Genomic DNA, 18,414 nt, shown 5'->3' with positions numbered 1-18,414 from the left:
CCTGTATAGACCGGCCGCTGCGGAGTGTAGCCTGCCTGTATAGACCGGCCGCTGCGGAGTGTAGCCTGCCTGTATAGACCGGCCGCTGCGGAGTGTAGCCTGCCTGTATAGACCGGCCGCTGCGGAGTGTAGCCTGCCTGTATAGACCGGCCGCTGCGGAGTGTAGCCTGCCTGTATAAACCGGCCGTTGCGGAGTGTAGCCTGCCTGTATAGACCGGCCGCTGCGGAGTGTAGCCTGCCTCATACGCTTCCTTTAGTGTTATACCTTTGGACTGTGCCTTAGGCGTGTCTCTGAGCAGTCAGGGAGCACGTTAAAAGGTACTAATTCTCATGACCATATCTGCTAGATTACATTGATTTTATGGAGCGCAAACATTTTAGACACAAACACACATGTCATATTCTAATATAAAATGTTATACTATAATTAAATCAATTTCTATGAATTTGGCATTCACTATGATTGCATAAAAGTTACCCAGTCTTCATTGCGTTTTAGCTGCAGGAGGATGAGAGAGATTTCATGTAATTGCAGTGTCTGTCTGTCTGTCTGTCTGTCTGTCTTCAGTGAGTCCATGACCGACAAAACATCGAGTCCAGCCTCCAAATGTTGTCAGCCAATACGAAGCGCAGAGCAGACGAGCCTTCATAACCCAACCCCTAATTACTTATAAACTACACAGCACTAATCATGTGACGGTAGTGTACTACTACTACTACTACTACTACTACCGTAGATCGTAGCACCCGCCCTACGGATCGGCATTGCGATGAGAAGCTCGTCTCAAGGGCTTATCCACAACGCTATTGACTATTGACATCATCTCACCAACGGATAATTTTTCACTTTCTTCAGGTGAAAGGACTAACATTCTCTCGATACATAAAGGTTAGTGCATAAACTATACCGTGAAAAGTGTTTCACATAGGAAGCGATGGCAGAAAGGCATTGATGCGTGCGCCCCGTTGCGCGCTCCCTCCGGCAGCACACTACACAATAACATGTTTACGTCGATTGGACGCATGGTGCGCCATGCTTTCTGCATATAGCGCACACAGTTGGGGGAAAACTACTACAATAAATAGGCTGATGACGATATGCGCTCATATTATGTGTAGCATAGGAACATATTTTCACAGTGGATATGCACACCAAAGGGGCACTGTTTTGGATATATTTTAGATGCATAAATGATTGGATAAAACTAGAAAAACCGTGTTCACCGAGAGGGAATGAGAGAGACCGTTACACGTTATCAATGTGGTTACAATGTAAATCTCTTTGAAATTGCCTACATCTTAGTTGTCGATTTGTTAACATTTTATCTGCTACGTTTTTTAAAATGTTTTTTTTCTTTCATCCAAACACTGTGGTATGACAGTAATTAAATGCTCCCAGACCGATCCGTTCAAACTGTTTCTAGCATAGTGAGTCAACGCTTCTTCATGTTCAGGTTATTCTCTGTCAAATCAATGAAAACTGGACCCGAGGGGGCGCTCAGCTAGTTCATGCATTTAAACATCCACATGTATTACAATGTAATACACGTACGTCTTTATAACGATCTAAATCATATAAGAGAATCATTGCCAACAAAATCTCTTCGATTTTACAAACTATTTTTTCATACATTTTACCAAGGAAAATCCCAAGCGAATATTACTTGGAAGATAAAATACACCATGTGAATCCTTACTTATCATGTCCCTTAATCTTATTGAAGGAATCACATGATAATAAAATGCACTGAAATATGTGGTTAAGCCTATTATTTGAAGCCGATGACAGGTTAGGTCGACAGCAGCTGTTGCCTGCCTTGTAGCCCATAGGAATTAGTCTTACTTTTACAGTATTATTGAATGATAAATATCTAGACGAAAAACTTTGACAATTGCAGTCGGTCATCTATTTTCGACTTTGGTTTATGACGGTAAGTCAACGTGAAGTGGAAACGCACTCTTGAAATTCCTCCTTCACACGTGATGCCCCAGAGCTACTATACATTTTAAAGTGAAATAAAATAACGAATGGCATTCATTGGCTAGGCTACTTCTTTATCCAAAACGGTAATAGGAGTAGGTAGTTACAATCGATTCGTGCTGACCATGAGTTTAATATTGACAGTTCTTCTCCTCCAGAAGTTCAGTGGCAGTGCTGCATGCCCAAACTGAAGGTTTCAAGAATGCAATTTAACCCCCTGCAGGCCAAGTTGGGATTTACTGTTTAACCCCCTGCAGGCCAAGTTGGTATTTACTGTTTAACCCCCTGCAGGCCAAGTTGGTATTTACTGTTTAACCCCCTGCAGGCCAAGTTGGTATTTACTGTTTAACCCCCTGCAGGCCAAGTTGGTATTTCCTGTTTAACCCCCTGCAGGCCAAGTTGGTATTTCCTGTTTAACCCCCTGCAGGCCAAGTTGGTATTTACTGTTTAACCCCCTGCAGGTCAAGTTGGTATTTACTGTTTAACCCCCTGCAGTCCAAGTTGGTATTTACTGTTTAAACCCTCAGGCCAAGTTGGTATTTACTGTTTAAACCCTCAGGCCAAGTTGGTATTTACTGTTTAACCCCTCAGGCCAAGTTGGTATTTACTGTTTAACCCCCTGCAGGCCAAGTTGGTATTTACTGTTTAAACCCTCAGGCCAAGTTGGTATTTACTGTTTAACCCCCTGCAGGCCAAGTTGGTATTTACTGTTTAACCCCCTGCAGGCCAAGTTGGTATTTACTGTTTAACCCCCTGCAGGCCAAGTTGGTATTTCCTGTTTAACCCCCTGCAGGCCAAGTTGGTATTTACTGTTTAACCCCCTGCAGGTCAAGTTGGTATTTACTGTTTAACCCCCTGCAGTCCAAGTTGGTATTTACTGTTTAACCCCCTGCAGGCCAAGTTGGTATTTACTGTTTAACCCCTTGCAGGCCAAGTTGGTATTTACTGTTTAAACCCTCAGGCCAAGTTGGTATTTACTGTTTAACCCCCTGCAGGCCAAGTTGGTATTTACTGTTTAAACCCTCAGGCCAAGTTGGTATTTACTGTTTAACCCCCTGCAGGCCAAGTTGGTATTTACTGTTTAACTCCTTGCAGGCCAAGTTGGTATTTACTGTTTAACTCCTTGCAGGCCAAGTTGGTATTTACTGTTTAACCCCCTGCAGGCCAAGTTGGTATTTACTGTTTAACCCCCTGCAGGCCAAGTTGGTATTTACTGTTTAACCCCCTGCAGGCCAAGTTGGTATTTACTGTTTAACCCCCTGCAGGCCAAGTTGGTATTTACTGTTTAACTCCTTGCAGGCCAAGTTGGTATTTACTGTTTAACTCCTTGCAGGCCAAGTTGGTATTTACTGTTTAACCCCCTGCAGTCCAAGTTGGTATTTACTGTTTAAACCCTCAGGCCAAGTTGGTATTTACTGTTTAACCCCCTGCAGGCCAAGTTGGTATTTACTGTTTAACCCCCTGCAGGCCAAGTTGGTATTTACTGTTTAACCCCTTGCAGGCCAAGTTGGTATTTACTGTTTAAACCCTCAGGCAGGCTCCTGCTGTGGTGCAGGGGGCAGTGTTATATAACTGTTTTTATTTTGTTTTATCCTCTTGACTCGAGTTATTTTGAGTTATTTATTATCTTATAACGGAGGATAACATTACCTCTCTCTCTTACTCTCTCTCTTACTCTCTCTCTTTCTTTCTCTCTCTCTTTCTCTCTCTCTCTCTTACTCTCTCTCTCACACTCTTTCTTACTCTCTCTCTTTCTTTCTCTCTCTCTTTCTCTCTCTCTCACACTCTCTCTTACTCTCTCTTTCTTTCTCTCTCTTTCTCTCTCACTCTCTCTCTCACTCTCTTATGCTCTCTCTCTTTCTCTCTCTCTCTCTTACTCTCTCTCTCTCTTACTCTCTTCTTTCTTTCTCTCTCTTTCTCTCTCTCTTACACTCTCACTCTCTCTCTCACTCTCTTAATCTCTCTCTCACACTCTCTCTTAGTCTTTCTCTCTTACTCTCGCTCCCTCTCTTTCTTTCTCTCTCTTTCTCTCTCACTCTCTCTCTCACTCTCTTATGCTCTCTCTCTTTCTCTCTCCCTCTCTCTCTCCCTCTCTCTCTTACTCTTAATTTCTCTCTCTCTTTCTCTCTCTCTCACACTCTCTCTTACTCTCTCTCTTTCTCTCTCTTTCTCTTTCTCTCTCACTCCCTCTCTCACTCTCTTATGCTCTCTCTCTCTTTCTCTCTCTCTCTCTTACTCTCTCTCTCTCTTAGTCTCTTTCTCTCTCTTACTCGCTCTCTCTTTCTCTCTCTTACTCTCTCTCTCTTTCTTTCTCTCCTTCTCTCTCTTACACTCTCGCTCCCTCTCTTACTCTCTGTCTCTCTGTCTCTCTCTCTCACTCTCTTACTCTCTCTCTCTTACACTCTCTCTCTCTTACCCTCTCTCTCCCTCTCTCTCTTACTCTCTCTCCCTCTCTCTTACCCTCTCTCTCTTACTCTCTCTCTCCCTCTCTCTCCCTTTCTTACTCTCTCTCCCTCTCACTCTCTTACTCTCTTTCTCTCTCTTACTCTCTCTCTCCCTTTCTCCCTCCCTCCCTCTCTCGCTCTATCTCTCTTACTCTTTCTCTCTTAGTCTCTTACTCTCTCTCCCTCTTACTCTTTCTCTTACTCTCTCTCCCTCTCTTACTATCTCTCTCTGTTTCTCTCTCTCTCTCACTCTCTCTCTCTTACTCGCTCTCTCACACTCTCTCTCACACTCTCTCTCCCTCATTTACTCTCTCTCCCTCTATCTCTCTTACTCTCTCTCTCACTCTCTCTCTCCCTCTTACTGTCTCTCCCTCTCTTACGCTCTCTCTTACTCTCTCAATTAAATTCAAGGGGCTTTATTGGCATGGGAAACATATGTTAACATTGCCAAAGCAAGTGAGGTAGATAATATACAAAAGTGAAATAAACAATAAAAATTAACAGTAAACATTACACTCACAGAAGTTCCAAAAGAATAAAGACATTACAAAAGTCATATTATGTATATATATATATATATACAGTGTTGTAACAATGTACAAATGTACAATGTTCATCTCTCTCTCTCTCTCTCTCTTACTCTCTCTGTCTCTTACTCTCTCTTACTCTCTCTCTCATCACTCGCTCTCTCATCTCTCTCTCTCTCATCTCTCTCTCTCTTACTCTCTCTCTCTTACTCTCTCTCTCTTACTCTCTGTCTCTCTTACTCTCTCTCTCTTACTCTCTCTGTCTTACTCTCTCTCTCTCTCATCTCTCTCTTACTCTCTCTGTCTCTTACTCTCTCTCTCTTACTCTCTCTCTCTCTTATTCTCTCTCTCTTACTCTCTCTCTTACTCTCTCTCTCATCACTCTCTCTTACTCTCTCTCTCTTACTCTCTCGCTCTCTCTTACTCTCTCTCTCATCTCTCTCTCTCTCTCTTACTCTCTCTCTTACTCTCTCTCTTACTCTCGCTTACTCTCTCTCTCTTACTCTCTCTTACTCTCTCTCTCTTACTCTCACTCTCTCTCTTACTCTCTCTCTCACTCTCTCTCTTACTCTCTCTCTCTCTCTCTCTCTTACTCTCGCTCTCTCTCTCTCTCTTACTCTCTCTCTCACTCTCTCTCTTACTCTCTCTCTCACTCTCTCTCTTACTCTCTCTCTCATCTCTCTCTCTCTTACTCTCTCTCTTACTGTCTCTTACTCTCTCTCTCTTACTCTCTCTCTTACTCTCTCTCTTACTCTCTCTCTTACACTCTCTCCCTCTCATACTCTCACTCCCTCTCATACTCTCTTTCATTATTTTCTCTATTGCCATGCCATTTTGCACACATGATGGACATCTATTCCTGTTTTCTAGGGAGAAGAGGAGAAACTGAATCATACACTCATAACTACTAGTAACCAAGTGGAGCTAGCAGAGCTGGTACTGGCTCAGGTCAGGAATGGTGGATAACTTGCCGGTAGGAGAGGAGACCTTCCTGTATTACGCCAGCTTTCCTACAGAACATCACGAATCGGACATGGTGATAGACACAGGTGTCTACCAGGCGGTGCCCTCCCCGTTTTCAGAGGACGACCTGAGTGACTCGTCCAGCCCTTGCTCCTGCTCCAGCCCTGAATCCCAGGTGCTGGGTTCCAGCTACGGCAGCAGCAGCTCCAGTGGAGAGAGCCAGGATGGTCTCCTGGACTTCCTGCTCTCCCAGGCCACCCTTGGAAGTGGAGTTACTCCCACTCTATCTCCCTCATTACCACCCATCCTCCCCAGGGGTCTAGCATGGGAGTCGAAGACGGACCGCCTGTTTCAGCCAACCAAAGAGGAGTGCTTTGAGTTCCCTGTGTTCCCAGCGGACCTGGAGGATCATGTGGGGCTGCTGTTTCAGCCCACCCTGGAGGAGATAGAGGAGTTCCTGGAGGAGAATATGGAGGTGGTGAAGTTGAAGAAGGAGGCTAGTGAGGGAGGGATGTTGGATGTAGACAGTCAGGTAACAGGGTTAGAGCCTGGGCTAGAGCAGTCAGTACCTGTTGCCAGGGCTACTGTCCCCACCACAGAGACCAAATACACAGCAACATCCACAATAACACATTCCAACGGTTGTAGTGGGATTAAACAGGAGGAACCTGCTGAAATACCAGTCTCAGGGGAGGGGTCTGGCTTGACGCCTGTCATCTTGCAGATTCAACCAATCCAGATTAAGCAAGAGCCCAGCCCAGGTGTGATACCAACACCAGTACCACCGCAGACCACCCTGCCCTCCTCAGACATCAAAATCGCCCAACTCCTGGTCAACATCCAGGGCCAGACGTTTACCCTGGTGCCCCAGCTGGTGTCTCCAGCTAATCTCAATGGTACATCTTCCAAATTTGTGCGCATCGCGCCCGTACGCATCGCCGCCAAGCCCCTGGGTCTCAGGGAGGGTGGGCTTGCAGGTGGCCAGGCTGCAGGGATCCTGGTGGGAGGACAGAAGTTCCAGAAAAGCTCGGTTACGGACCTTATAAAAATGCATAAGTGTACTTTCCCTGGCTGTGCCAAGATGTACACTAAGAGTAGCCACCTGAAGGCCCACCTGAGGAGGCACACGGGGGAAAAGCCCTTCGCCTGCACCTGGCCTGGCTGTGGATGGAGGTGAGTGGGTTCAAGACACTGTGTAGGTCGTGTTCGAGTCAGACTTCATGGGTGGATCTCATAGGTCTACAGAGTGTGTGGTTATTCATGTGACTACATACACGGCAGTGACAGTCAGTGAGTACAACAGGGGATGTTAAGCTGTGATGGTCCAACAATGTATGACAATTTTGCGATACCAGTCCATGTTTTAGTTGGAGAAGCCACAGAGTATACAACTATCTCTGTTGACTGTGGTTGGATTATCTGAGAAAGATTGATTCCTTCCAGAGGTTAACAGGGATATCAACTTCCTTCGCTGGCTGATATTATCACAGAGCGATACGAAGCCATTCAAAGCCAATCCCACCAGCTGCTCTGAAAAACACAGATATTAATTTTATGAGAAAAATATAAATAATTTCCCAAGATGTGCGTTAGCTCAATTAGATATGATGGAAAACTAAAATGATTAGTGTCACTCATAATGAATGCTCTCCACCCCTCTCATGCACTCTCGTTGGCTCCATATCTCTGTGTTTTCTTCTATTGCAGAGTTTTGAGATTAGATAAGGCCTTTGAAGTGTGGGCAGACTTTGCCCCTCTAGCTGTCTCTCTGTTTGCTCTCCATCTGCACTCAGTTACACTCTTGCAGAATCAAGTTCAAAGTTTTGGTAGCAGCACTAACTTTATGGCATAATGAATGACTTTACGGCATACTAATTTGATTATTATCCATGATATATTAGTGGGCCAAAGGAGTTTGTTTCTGTGTTTCACAGCAAGCATAAAGCATAGATTTGTCCCATATTATTCATTCCCCATCTCCCTGACCTCTCCACACAATGTGGTTGCACAACTAAACATAAAAAGCTCAGTGTGCCCGTGGGAACAGCTGGTGAGAAGGTCTCTAGTCCGATAAGATTGGCGGTGCTCAGCAGTCCTGTGGTCTTATCACAGTGACCTGGGTTAGCCCCAACACATGACTGCCCCCCTCGCCATCCCACAGGGCACAGTGTGGCCTTCAGAAACTGTTCTCTGTCTGAGGGACCCTCGCTCCTCCTCCCTCCTCTGCCTCCTCCTCCTTGTCAGGAAATGGAAGTGAGCTTGGGAAATATGCACCTCCAGCCATCTGTCATTTGAGTGCCTTGTGTTGTAACGAAATAAAGTGTTTTTGACATTCCTCTGGTTCTCATCATGCCCATAAAAACCAAATGACTCATTTACTGTACAGTTGGCATTCCTCAGGCATCTCCATTCTCCTCACACACGTAATGCATACCCACATGTATACAATATATACACAATGCATACCCACATGTACACAATCTATACACAATGCATACCCACATGCATGCATACAGGCAAGCATAGGTAGACACAAGCATGTTCAAACTGGGTAAAGACCTAAGAGTGAACACTGATATGGCGTTTCTAGTGGACTGTAGATTTGAACCCGAGCAATTTATTGTGAAAACACCATGATGTTCTGAAATAAGGGTATGTCTTGTTTTGAACCCTGTTCACCTTACAGTCAATACAAAAATATTAAAAAACAAGATATATTGATATTCCTTAGTGTCCATTCTTCAAACTTGGAACTTCAAGTGCTTTATGATTGCTGCTTACTGTAATAGTAGCTTTATGAAGGTCCAAAGAGCTGGATCGTTGTGTGGAATTGGAAGCTCTTATGCAGTAACACTGTCGCTACCTGTTGACTTATATGAGTTACAGTAACACTGTCGCTACCTGTTGACTGACATTAGTTACAGTAACACTGTCGCCACCTGTTGACTTATGAGTTACAGTAACACTGTCGCTATCTGTTGACTGACATTAGTTACAGTAACACTGTCGCTACCGGTTGACTTACATGAGTTACAGTAACACTGTCTCTACCTGTTGACTTATATGAGTTACAGTAACACTGTCGCTACCTGTTGACTGACATTAGTTACAGTAACACTGACGCTACCTGTTGACTTACATTAGTTACAGTAACACTGTCGCTTCCTGTTGACTTACATTAGTTACAGTAACACTGTCGCGACCTGTTGACTTACATGAGTTACAGTAACACTGTCGCTACCTGTTGACTGACCTGAGTTACAGTAACACTGTCGCTACCTGTTGACTTACATGAGTTACAGTAACACTGTCGCTACCTGTTGACTTATATGAGTTACAGTAACACTGTCGCTACCTGTTGACTTACATGAGTTACAGTAACACTGTCGCTACCTGTTGACTTATATGAGTTACAGTAACACTGTCGCTACCTGTTGACTGACATTAGTTACTGTAACACTGTCGCTACTTGTTGACTGACATTTGTTACAGTAACACTGTCGCTACCTGTTGACTTACATGAGTTACAGTAACACTGTCGCTACCTGTCGACTTACATGAGTTACAGTAACACTGTCGCTACCTGTTGACTTACATGAGTTACAGTAACACTGTCGCTACCTGTTGACTGACATTTGTTACAGTAACACTGTCGCTACCTGTTGACTTACATGAGTTACAGTAACACTGTCGCTACCTGTTGACTGACATTAGTTACAGTAACACTGTCCTTCCCTATTGACTGACATGAGTTACAGTAACACTGTCGCTACCTGTTGACTGACATTAGTTACAGTAACACTGTCCTTCCCTATTCACAAACATGAGTTACAGTAACACTGTCGCTACCTGTTGACTTCCATGAGTTGAAGTAACACTGACGCTACCTGTTGACTTACATTAGTTACAGTAACACTGTCGCTACCTGTTGACTTACATTAGTTACAGTAACACTGTCGCTACCTGTTGACTTACATGAGTTACAGTAACACTGTCGCTACCTGTTGACTGACATGAGTTACAGTAACACTGTCGCTACCTGTTAACTGACATTTGTTACAGTAACACTGTCGCTACCTGTTGACTTACATGAGTTACAGTAACACTGTCGCTACCTGTTGACTGACATTAGTTACAGTAACACTGTCCTTCCCTATTGACTGACATGAGTTACAGTAACACTGTCGCTACCTGTTGACTGACATTAGTTACAGTAACACTGTCCTTCCCTATTGACTGACATGAGTTACAGTAACACTGTCGCTACCTGTTGACTTCCATGAGTTACAGTAACACTGACGCTACCTGTTGACTTACATTAGTTACAGTAACACTGTCGCTACCTGTTGACTTACATTAGTTACAGTAACACTGTCGCGACCTGTTGACTTACATGAGTTACAGTAACACTGTCGCTACCTGTTGACTGACCTGAGTTACAGTAACACTGTCGCTACCTGTTGACTTACATGAGTTACAGTAACACTGTCGCTACCTGTTGACTTATATGAGTTACAGTAACACTGTCGCTACCTGTTGACTTACATGAGTTACAGTAACACTGTCGCTACCTGTTGACTTATATGAGTTACAGTAACACTGTCGCTACCTGTTGACTGACATTAGTTACTGTAACACTGTCGCTACTTGTTGACTGACATTTGTTACAGTAACACTGTCGCTACCTGTTGACTTACATGAGTTACAGTAACACTGTCGCTACCTGTCGACTTACATGAGTTACAGTAACACTGTCGCTACCTGTTGACTTACATGAGTTACAGTAACACTGTCGCTACCTGTTGACTGACATTTGTTACAGTAACACTGTCGCTACCTGTTGACTTACATGAGTTACAGTAACACTGTCGCTACCTGTTGACTGACATTAGTTACAGTAACACTGTCCTTCCCTATTGACTGACATGAGTTACAGTAACACTGTCGCTACCTGTTGACTGACATTAGTTACAGTAACACTGTCCTTCCCTATTCACAAACATGAGTTACAGTAACACTGTCGCTACCTGTTGACTTCCATGAGTTGAAGTAACACTGACGCTACCTGTTGACTTACATTAGTTACAGTAACACTGTCGCTACCTGTTGACTTACATTAGTTACAGTAACACTGTCGCTACCTGTTGACTTACATGAGTTACAGTAACACTGTCGCTACCTGTTGACTGACATGAGTTACAGTAACACTGTCGCTACCTGTTAACTGACATTTGTTACAGTAACACTGTCGCTACCTGTTGACTTACATGAGTTACAGTAACACTGTCGCTACCTGTTGACTGACATTAGTTACAGTAACACTGTCCTTCCCTATTGACTGACATGAGTTACAGTAACACTGTCGCTACCTGTTGACTTCCATGAGTTACAGTAACACTGACGCTACCTGTTGACTTACATTAGTTACAGTAACACTGTCGCTACCTGTTGACTTACATTAGTTACAGTAACACTGTCGCTACCTGTTGACTTACATGAGTTACAGTAACACTGTCGCTACCTGTTGACTTACATGAGTTACAGTAACACTGTCGCTACCTGTTGACTGACATGAGTTACAGTAACACTGTCGCTACCTGTTGACTTACATGAGTTACAGTAACACTGTCGCTACCTGTTGACTGACATTTGTTACAGTAACACTGTCGCTACCTGTTGACTTACATGAGTTACAGTAACACTGTCGCTACCTGTCGACTTACATGAGTTACAGTAACACTGTCGCTACCTGTTGACTTACATGAGTTACAGTAACACTGTCGCTACCTGTTGACTGACATTTGTTACAGTAACACTGTCGCTACCTGTTGACTTACATGAGTTACAGTAACACTGTCGCTACCTGTTGACTGACATTAGTTACAGTAACACTGTCCTTCCCTATTGACTGACATGAGTTACAGTAACACTGTCGCTACCTGTTGACTGACATTAGTTACAGTAACACTGTCCTTCCCTATTCACAAACATGAGTTACAGTAACACTGTCGCTACCTGTTGACTTCCATGAGTTGAAGTAACACTGACGCTACCTGTTGACTTACATTAGTTACAGTAACACTGTCGCTACCTGTTGACTTACATTAGTTACAGTAACACTGTCGCTACCTGTTGACTTACATGAGTTACAGTAACACTGTCGCTACCTGTTGACTGACATGAGTTACAGTAACACTGTCGCTACCTGTTAACTGACATTTGTTACAGTAACACTGTCGCTACCTGTTGACTTACATGAGTTACAGTAACACTGTCGCTACCTGTTGACTGACATTAGTTACAGTAACACTGTCCTTCCCTATTGACTGACATGAGTTACAGTAACACTGTCGCTACCTGTTGACTGACATTAGTTACAGTAACACTGTCCTTCCCTATTGACTGACATGAGTTACAGTAACACTGTCGCTACCTGTTGACTTCCATGAGTTACAGTAACACTGACGCTACCTGTTGACTTACATTAGTTACAGTAACACTGTCGCTACCTGTTGACTTACATTAGTTACAGTAACACTGTCGCTACCTGTTGACTTACATGAGTTACAGTAACACTGTCGCTACCTGTTGACTTACATGAGTTACAGTAACACTGTCGCTACCTGTTGACTGACATGAGTTACAGTAACACTGTCGCTACCTGTTGACTTACATGAGTTACAGTAACACTGTCGCTACCTGTTGACTGACGTTAGTTACAGTAACACTGTCGCTACCTGTTGACTTACATTAGTTACAGTAACACTGTCGCTACCTGTTGACTGACATTAGTTACAGTAACACTGTCGCTACCTGTTGACTTATATGAGTTACAGTAACACTGTCCTTCCCTGTTGACTTACATTAGTTACAGTAACACTGTCGCTACCTGTTGACTTACATTAGTTACAGTAACACTGTCGCTACCTGTTGACTTCCATGAGTTACAGTAACACTGACGCTACCTGTTGACTTACATTAGTTACAGTAACACTGTCGCTTCCTGTTGACTTACATTAGTTACAGTAACACTGTCGCGACCTGTTGACTTACATGAGTTACAGTAACACTGTCGCTACCTGTTGACTGACCTGAGTTACAGTAACACTGTCGCTACCTGTTGACTTCCATGAGTTACAGTAACACTGACGCTACCTGTTGACTTACATTAGTTACAGTAACACTGTCGCTACCTGTTGACTTACATTAGTTACAGTAATACTGTCGCTACCTGTTGACTTACATGAGTTACAGTAACACTGTCGCTACCTGTTGACTGACATTAGTTACAGTAACACTGTCGCTACCTGTTGACTTACATTAGTTACAGTAACACTGTCGCTACCTGTTGACTGACATTAGTTACAGTAACACTGTCGCTACCTGTTGACTTATATGAGTTACAGTAACACTGTCCTTCCCTGTTGACTTACATTAGTTACAGTAACACTGTCGCTACCTGTTGACTGACATTAGTTACTGTAACACTGTCGCTACTTGTTGACTGACATTTGTTACAGTAACACTGACGCTACCTGTTGACTTACATGAGTTACAGTAACACTGTCGCTACCTGTTGACTTACATGAGTTACAGTAACACTGTCGCTACCTGTTGACTGACATTTGTTACAGTAACACTGTCGCTACCTGTTGACTTACATGAGTTACAGTAACACTGTCGCTACCTGTTGACTTACATGAGTTACAGTAACACTTTCGCTACCTGTTGACTGACATTAGTTACAGTAACACTGTCCTTCCCTATTGACTGACATGAGTTACAGTAACACTGTCGCTACCTGTTGACTGACATTAGTTACAGTAACACTGTCCTTCCCTATTCACTGACATGAGTTACAGTAACACTGTCGCTACCTGTTGACTTACATGATTTACAGTAACACTGTCGCTACCTGTTGACTGACATGAGTTACAGTAACACTGTCGCTACCGGTTGACTGACATTAGTTACAGTAACATTGTCGCTACCTCTTGACTGACATTAGTTACAGTAACACTGTCGCTACCTGTTGACTTCCATGAGTTACAGTAACACTGACGCTACCCGTTGACTTACATTAGTTACAGTAACACTGTCGCTACCTGTTGACTTACATTAGTTACAGTAACACTGTCGCTACCTGTTGACTTACATGAGTTACAGTAACACTGTCGCTACCTGTTGACTGACATTTGTTACAGTAACACTGTCGCTACCTGTTGACTTCCATGACTTACAGTAACACTGACGCTACCTGTTGACTTACATTAGTTACAGTAACACTGTCGCTACCTGTTGACTTACATGAGTTACAGTAACACTGTCGCTACCTGTTGACTTACATGAGTTACAGTAACACTGTCCCTACCTGTTGACTTACATGAGTTACAGTAACACTGCCGCTACCTGTTGACTGACATGAGTTACAGTAACACTGTCGCTACCTGTTGACTTACATGAGTTACAGTAACACTGTCGCTACCTGTTGACTGACATTTGTTACAGTAATACTGTCGCTACCTGTTGACTTACATTACTTACAGTAACACTGTCGCTACCTGTTGACTTACATGAGTTACAGTAACACTGTCGCTACCTGTTGACTGACATGAGTTACAGTAACACTGTCGCTACCTGTTGACTGACATTTGTTACAGTAACACTGTCGCTACCTGTTGACTTACATGAGTTACAGTAACACTGTCGCTACCTGTTGACTGACATTAGTTACAGTAACACTGTCCTTCCCTATTGACTTACATGAGTTACAGTAACACTGTCGCTACCTGTTGACTGACATTAGTTACAGTAACACTGTCCTTCCCTATTGACTGACATGAGTTACAGTAACACTGTCGCTACCTGTTGACTTACATGAGTTACAGTAACACTGTCCTTCCCTATTCACTGACATGAGTTACAGTAACACTGTCGCTACCTGTTGACTTACATGAGTTACAGTAACACTGTCGCTACCTGTTGACTTCCATGAGTTACAGTAACACTGACGCTACCTGTTGACTTACATTAGTTACAGTAACACTGTCGCTACCTGTTGACTTACATTAGTTACAGTAACACTGTCGCTACCTGTTGACTTACATGAGTTACAGTAACACTGTCACTACCTGTTGACTGACATGAGTTACAGTAACACTGTCGCTACCTGTTGACTTCCATGAGTTACAGTAACACTGACGCTACCTGTTGACTTACATTAGTTACAGTAACACTGTCGCTACCTGTTGACTTACATTAGTTACAGTAACACTGTCGCTACCTGTTGACTTACATGAGTTACAGTAACACTGTCGCTACCTGTTGACTTACATGAGTTACAGTAACACTGTCGCTACCTGTTGACTGACATGAGTTACAGTAACACTGTCGCTACCTGTTGACTTACATGAGTTACAGTAACACTGTCGCTACCTGTTGACTGACATTAGTTACAGTAACACTGTCGCTACCTGTTGACTTACATTAGTTACAGTAACACTGTCGCTACCTGTTGACTGACATTAGTTACAGTAACACTGTCGCTACCTGTTGACTTATATGAGTTACAGTAACACTGTCCTTCCCTGTTGACTTACGTTAGTTACAGTAACACTGTCGCTACCTGTTGACTTACATTAGTTACAGTAACACTGTCGCTACCTGTTGACTTCCATGAGTTACAGTAACACTGACGCTACCTGTTGACTTACATTAGTTACAGTAACACTGTCGCTTCCTGTTGACTTACATTAGTTACAGTAACACTGTCGCGACCTGTTGACTTACATGACTTACAGTAACACTGTCGCTACCTGTTGACTGACATGAGTTACAGTAACACTGTCGCTACCTGTTGACTTCCATGAGTTACAGTAACACTGACGCTACCTGTTGACTTACATTAGTTACAGTAACACTGTCGCTACCTGTTGACTTAAATTAGTTACAGTAACACTGTCGCTACCTGTTGACTTACATGAGTTACAGTAACACTGTCGCTACCTGTTGACTTACATGAGTTACAGTAACACTGTCGCTACCTGTTGACTGACATTAGTTACAGTAACACTGTCGCTACCTGGTGACTTACATTAGTTACAGTAACACTGTCGCTACCTGTTGACTGACATTAGTTACAGTAACACTGTCGCTACCTGTTGACTTATATGAGTTACAGTAACACTGTCCTTCCCTGTTGACTTACATTAGTTACAGTAACACTGTCGCTACCTGTTGACTGACATTAGTTACTGTAACACTGTCACTACTTGTTGACTGACATTTGTTACAGTAACACTGACGCTACCTGTTGACTTACATGAGTTACAGTAACACTGTCGCTACCTGTTGACTTACATGAGTTACAGTAACACTGTCGCTACCTGTTGACTGACATTTGTTACAGTAACACTGTCGCTACCTGTTGACTTACATGAGTTACAGTAACACTGTCGCTACCTGTTGACTTACATGAGTTACAGTAACACTGTCGCTACCTGTTGACTGACATTAGTTACAGTAACACTGTCCTTCCCTATTGACTGACATGAGTTACAGTAACACTGTCGCTACCTGTTGACTGACATTAGTTACAGTAACACTGTCCTTCCCTATTCACTGACATGAGTTACAGTAACACTGTCGCTACCTGTTGACTTACATGAGTTACAGTAACACTGTCGCTACCTGTTGACTGACATTAGTTACAGTAACACTGTCGCTACCGGTTGACTGACATTAGTTACAGTAACATTGTCGCTACCTCTTGACTGACATTAGTTACAGTAACACTGTCGCTACCTGTTGACTTCCATGAGTTACAGTAACACTGACGCTACCTGTTGACTTACATTAGTTACAGTAACACTGTCGCTACCTGTTGACTTACATTAGTTACAGTAACACTGTCGCTACCTGTTGACTTACATGAGTTACAGTAACACTGTCGCTACCTGTTGACTGACATGAGTTACAGTAACACTGTCGCTACCTGTTGACTTCCAAGACTTACAGTAACACTGACGCTACCTGTTGACTTACATTAGTTACAGTAACACTGTCGCTACCTGTTGACTTACATTAGTTACAGTAACACTGTCGCTACCTGTTGACTTACATGAGTTACAGTAACACTGTCGCTACCTGTTGACTTACATGAGTTACAGTAACACTGCCGCTACCTGTTGACTGACATGAGTTACAGTAACACTGTCGCTACCTGTTGACTTACATGAGTTACAGTAACACTGTCGCTATCTGTTGACTGACATTACTTACAGTAACACTGTCGCTACCTGTTGACTTACATGAGTTACAGTAACACTGTCGCTACCTGTTGACTGACATGAGTTACAGTAACATTGTCGCTACCTGTTGACTGACATTTGTTACAGTAACACTGTCGCTACCTGTTGACTTACATGAGTTACAGTAACACTGTCGCTACCTGTTGACTGACATTAGTTACAGTAACACTGTCCTTCCCTATTGACTGACATGAGTTACAGTAACACTGTCGCTACCTGTTGACTTACATGAGTTACAGTAACACTGTCCTTCCCTATTCACTGACATGAGTTACAGTAACACTGTCGCTACCTGTTGACTTACATGAGTTACAGTAACACTGTCGCTACCTGTTGACTTCCATGAGTTACAGTAACACTGACGCTACCTGTTGACTTACATTAGTTACAGTAACACTGTCGCTACCTGTTGACTTACATTAGTTACAGTAACACTGTCGCTACCTGTTGACTTACATTAGTTACAGTAACACTGTCGCTACCTGTTGACTTACATGAGTTACAGTAACACTGTCGCTACCTGTTGACTTACATGAGTTACAGTAACACTGCCGCTACCTGTTGACTGACATGAGTTACAGTAACACTGTCGCTACCTGTTGACTTACATGAGTTACAGTAACACTGTCGCTATCTGTTGACTGACATTTGTTACAGTAACACTGTCGCTACCTGTTGACTTACATTACTTACAGTAACACTGTCGCTACCTGTTGACTTACATGAGTTACAGTAACACTGTCGCTACCTGTTGACTGACATGAGTTACAGTAACACTGTCGCTACCTGTTGACTGACATTTGTTACAGTAACACTGTCGCTACCTGTTGACTTACATGAGTTACAGTAACACTGTCGCTACCTGTTGACTGACATTAGTTACAGTAACACTGTCCTTCCCTATTGACTGACATGAGTTACAGTAACACTGTCGCTACCTGTTGACTTACATGAGTTACAGTAACACTGTCCTTCCCTATTCACTGACATGAGTTACAGTAACACTGTCGCTACCTGTTGACTTACATGAGTTACAGTAACACTGTCGCTACCTGTTGACTTCCATGAGTTACAGTAACACTGACGCTACCTGTTGACTTACATTAGTTACAGTAACACTGTCGCTACCTGTTGACTTACATTAGTTACAGTAACACTGTCGCTACCTGTTGACTTACATGAGTTACAGT

At 43.2% G+C, this 18,414-nt stretch overlaps 1 protein-coding gene across 1 annotated transcript in view; it reads left to right on the top strand.

The window, feature by feature from the left end:
* Window positions 1-639: 639 nt before the first annotated feature.
* Window positions 640-18,414, top strand: part of LOC106572759 (Krueppel-like factor 15) — a 54,119-nt gene continuing 36,344 nt past the window's right edge. The window contains exons 1-2 of the mRNA XM_045696391.2: window positions 640-889; window positions 5,823-7,088. Of these exons, the coding sequence (XP_045552347.1) occupies window positions 5,908-7,088 (1,181 nt within the window). The 5' untranslated portion in view covers window positions 640-889; window positions 5,823-5,907. The remainder of the gene's footprint in view (window positions 890-5,822; window positions 7,089-18,414) is intronic.

Source organism: Salmo salar, chromosome 15, assembly GCF_965601325.2.
Source record: "Salmo salar chromosome 15, fSalSal1, whole genome shotgun sequence".
In the NCBI taxonomy this organism is placed as follows: domain Eukaryota; kingdom Metazoa; phylum Chordata; class Actinopteri; order Salmoniformes; family Salmonidae; genus Salmo; species Salmo salar.
Note: the sequence above shows the minus strand (reverse complement) of the source record. Positions and strands in the feature narration are given on the sequence as shown.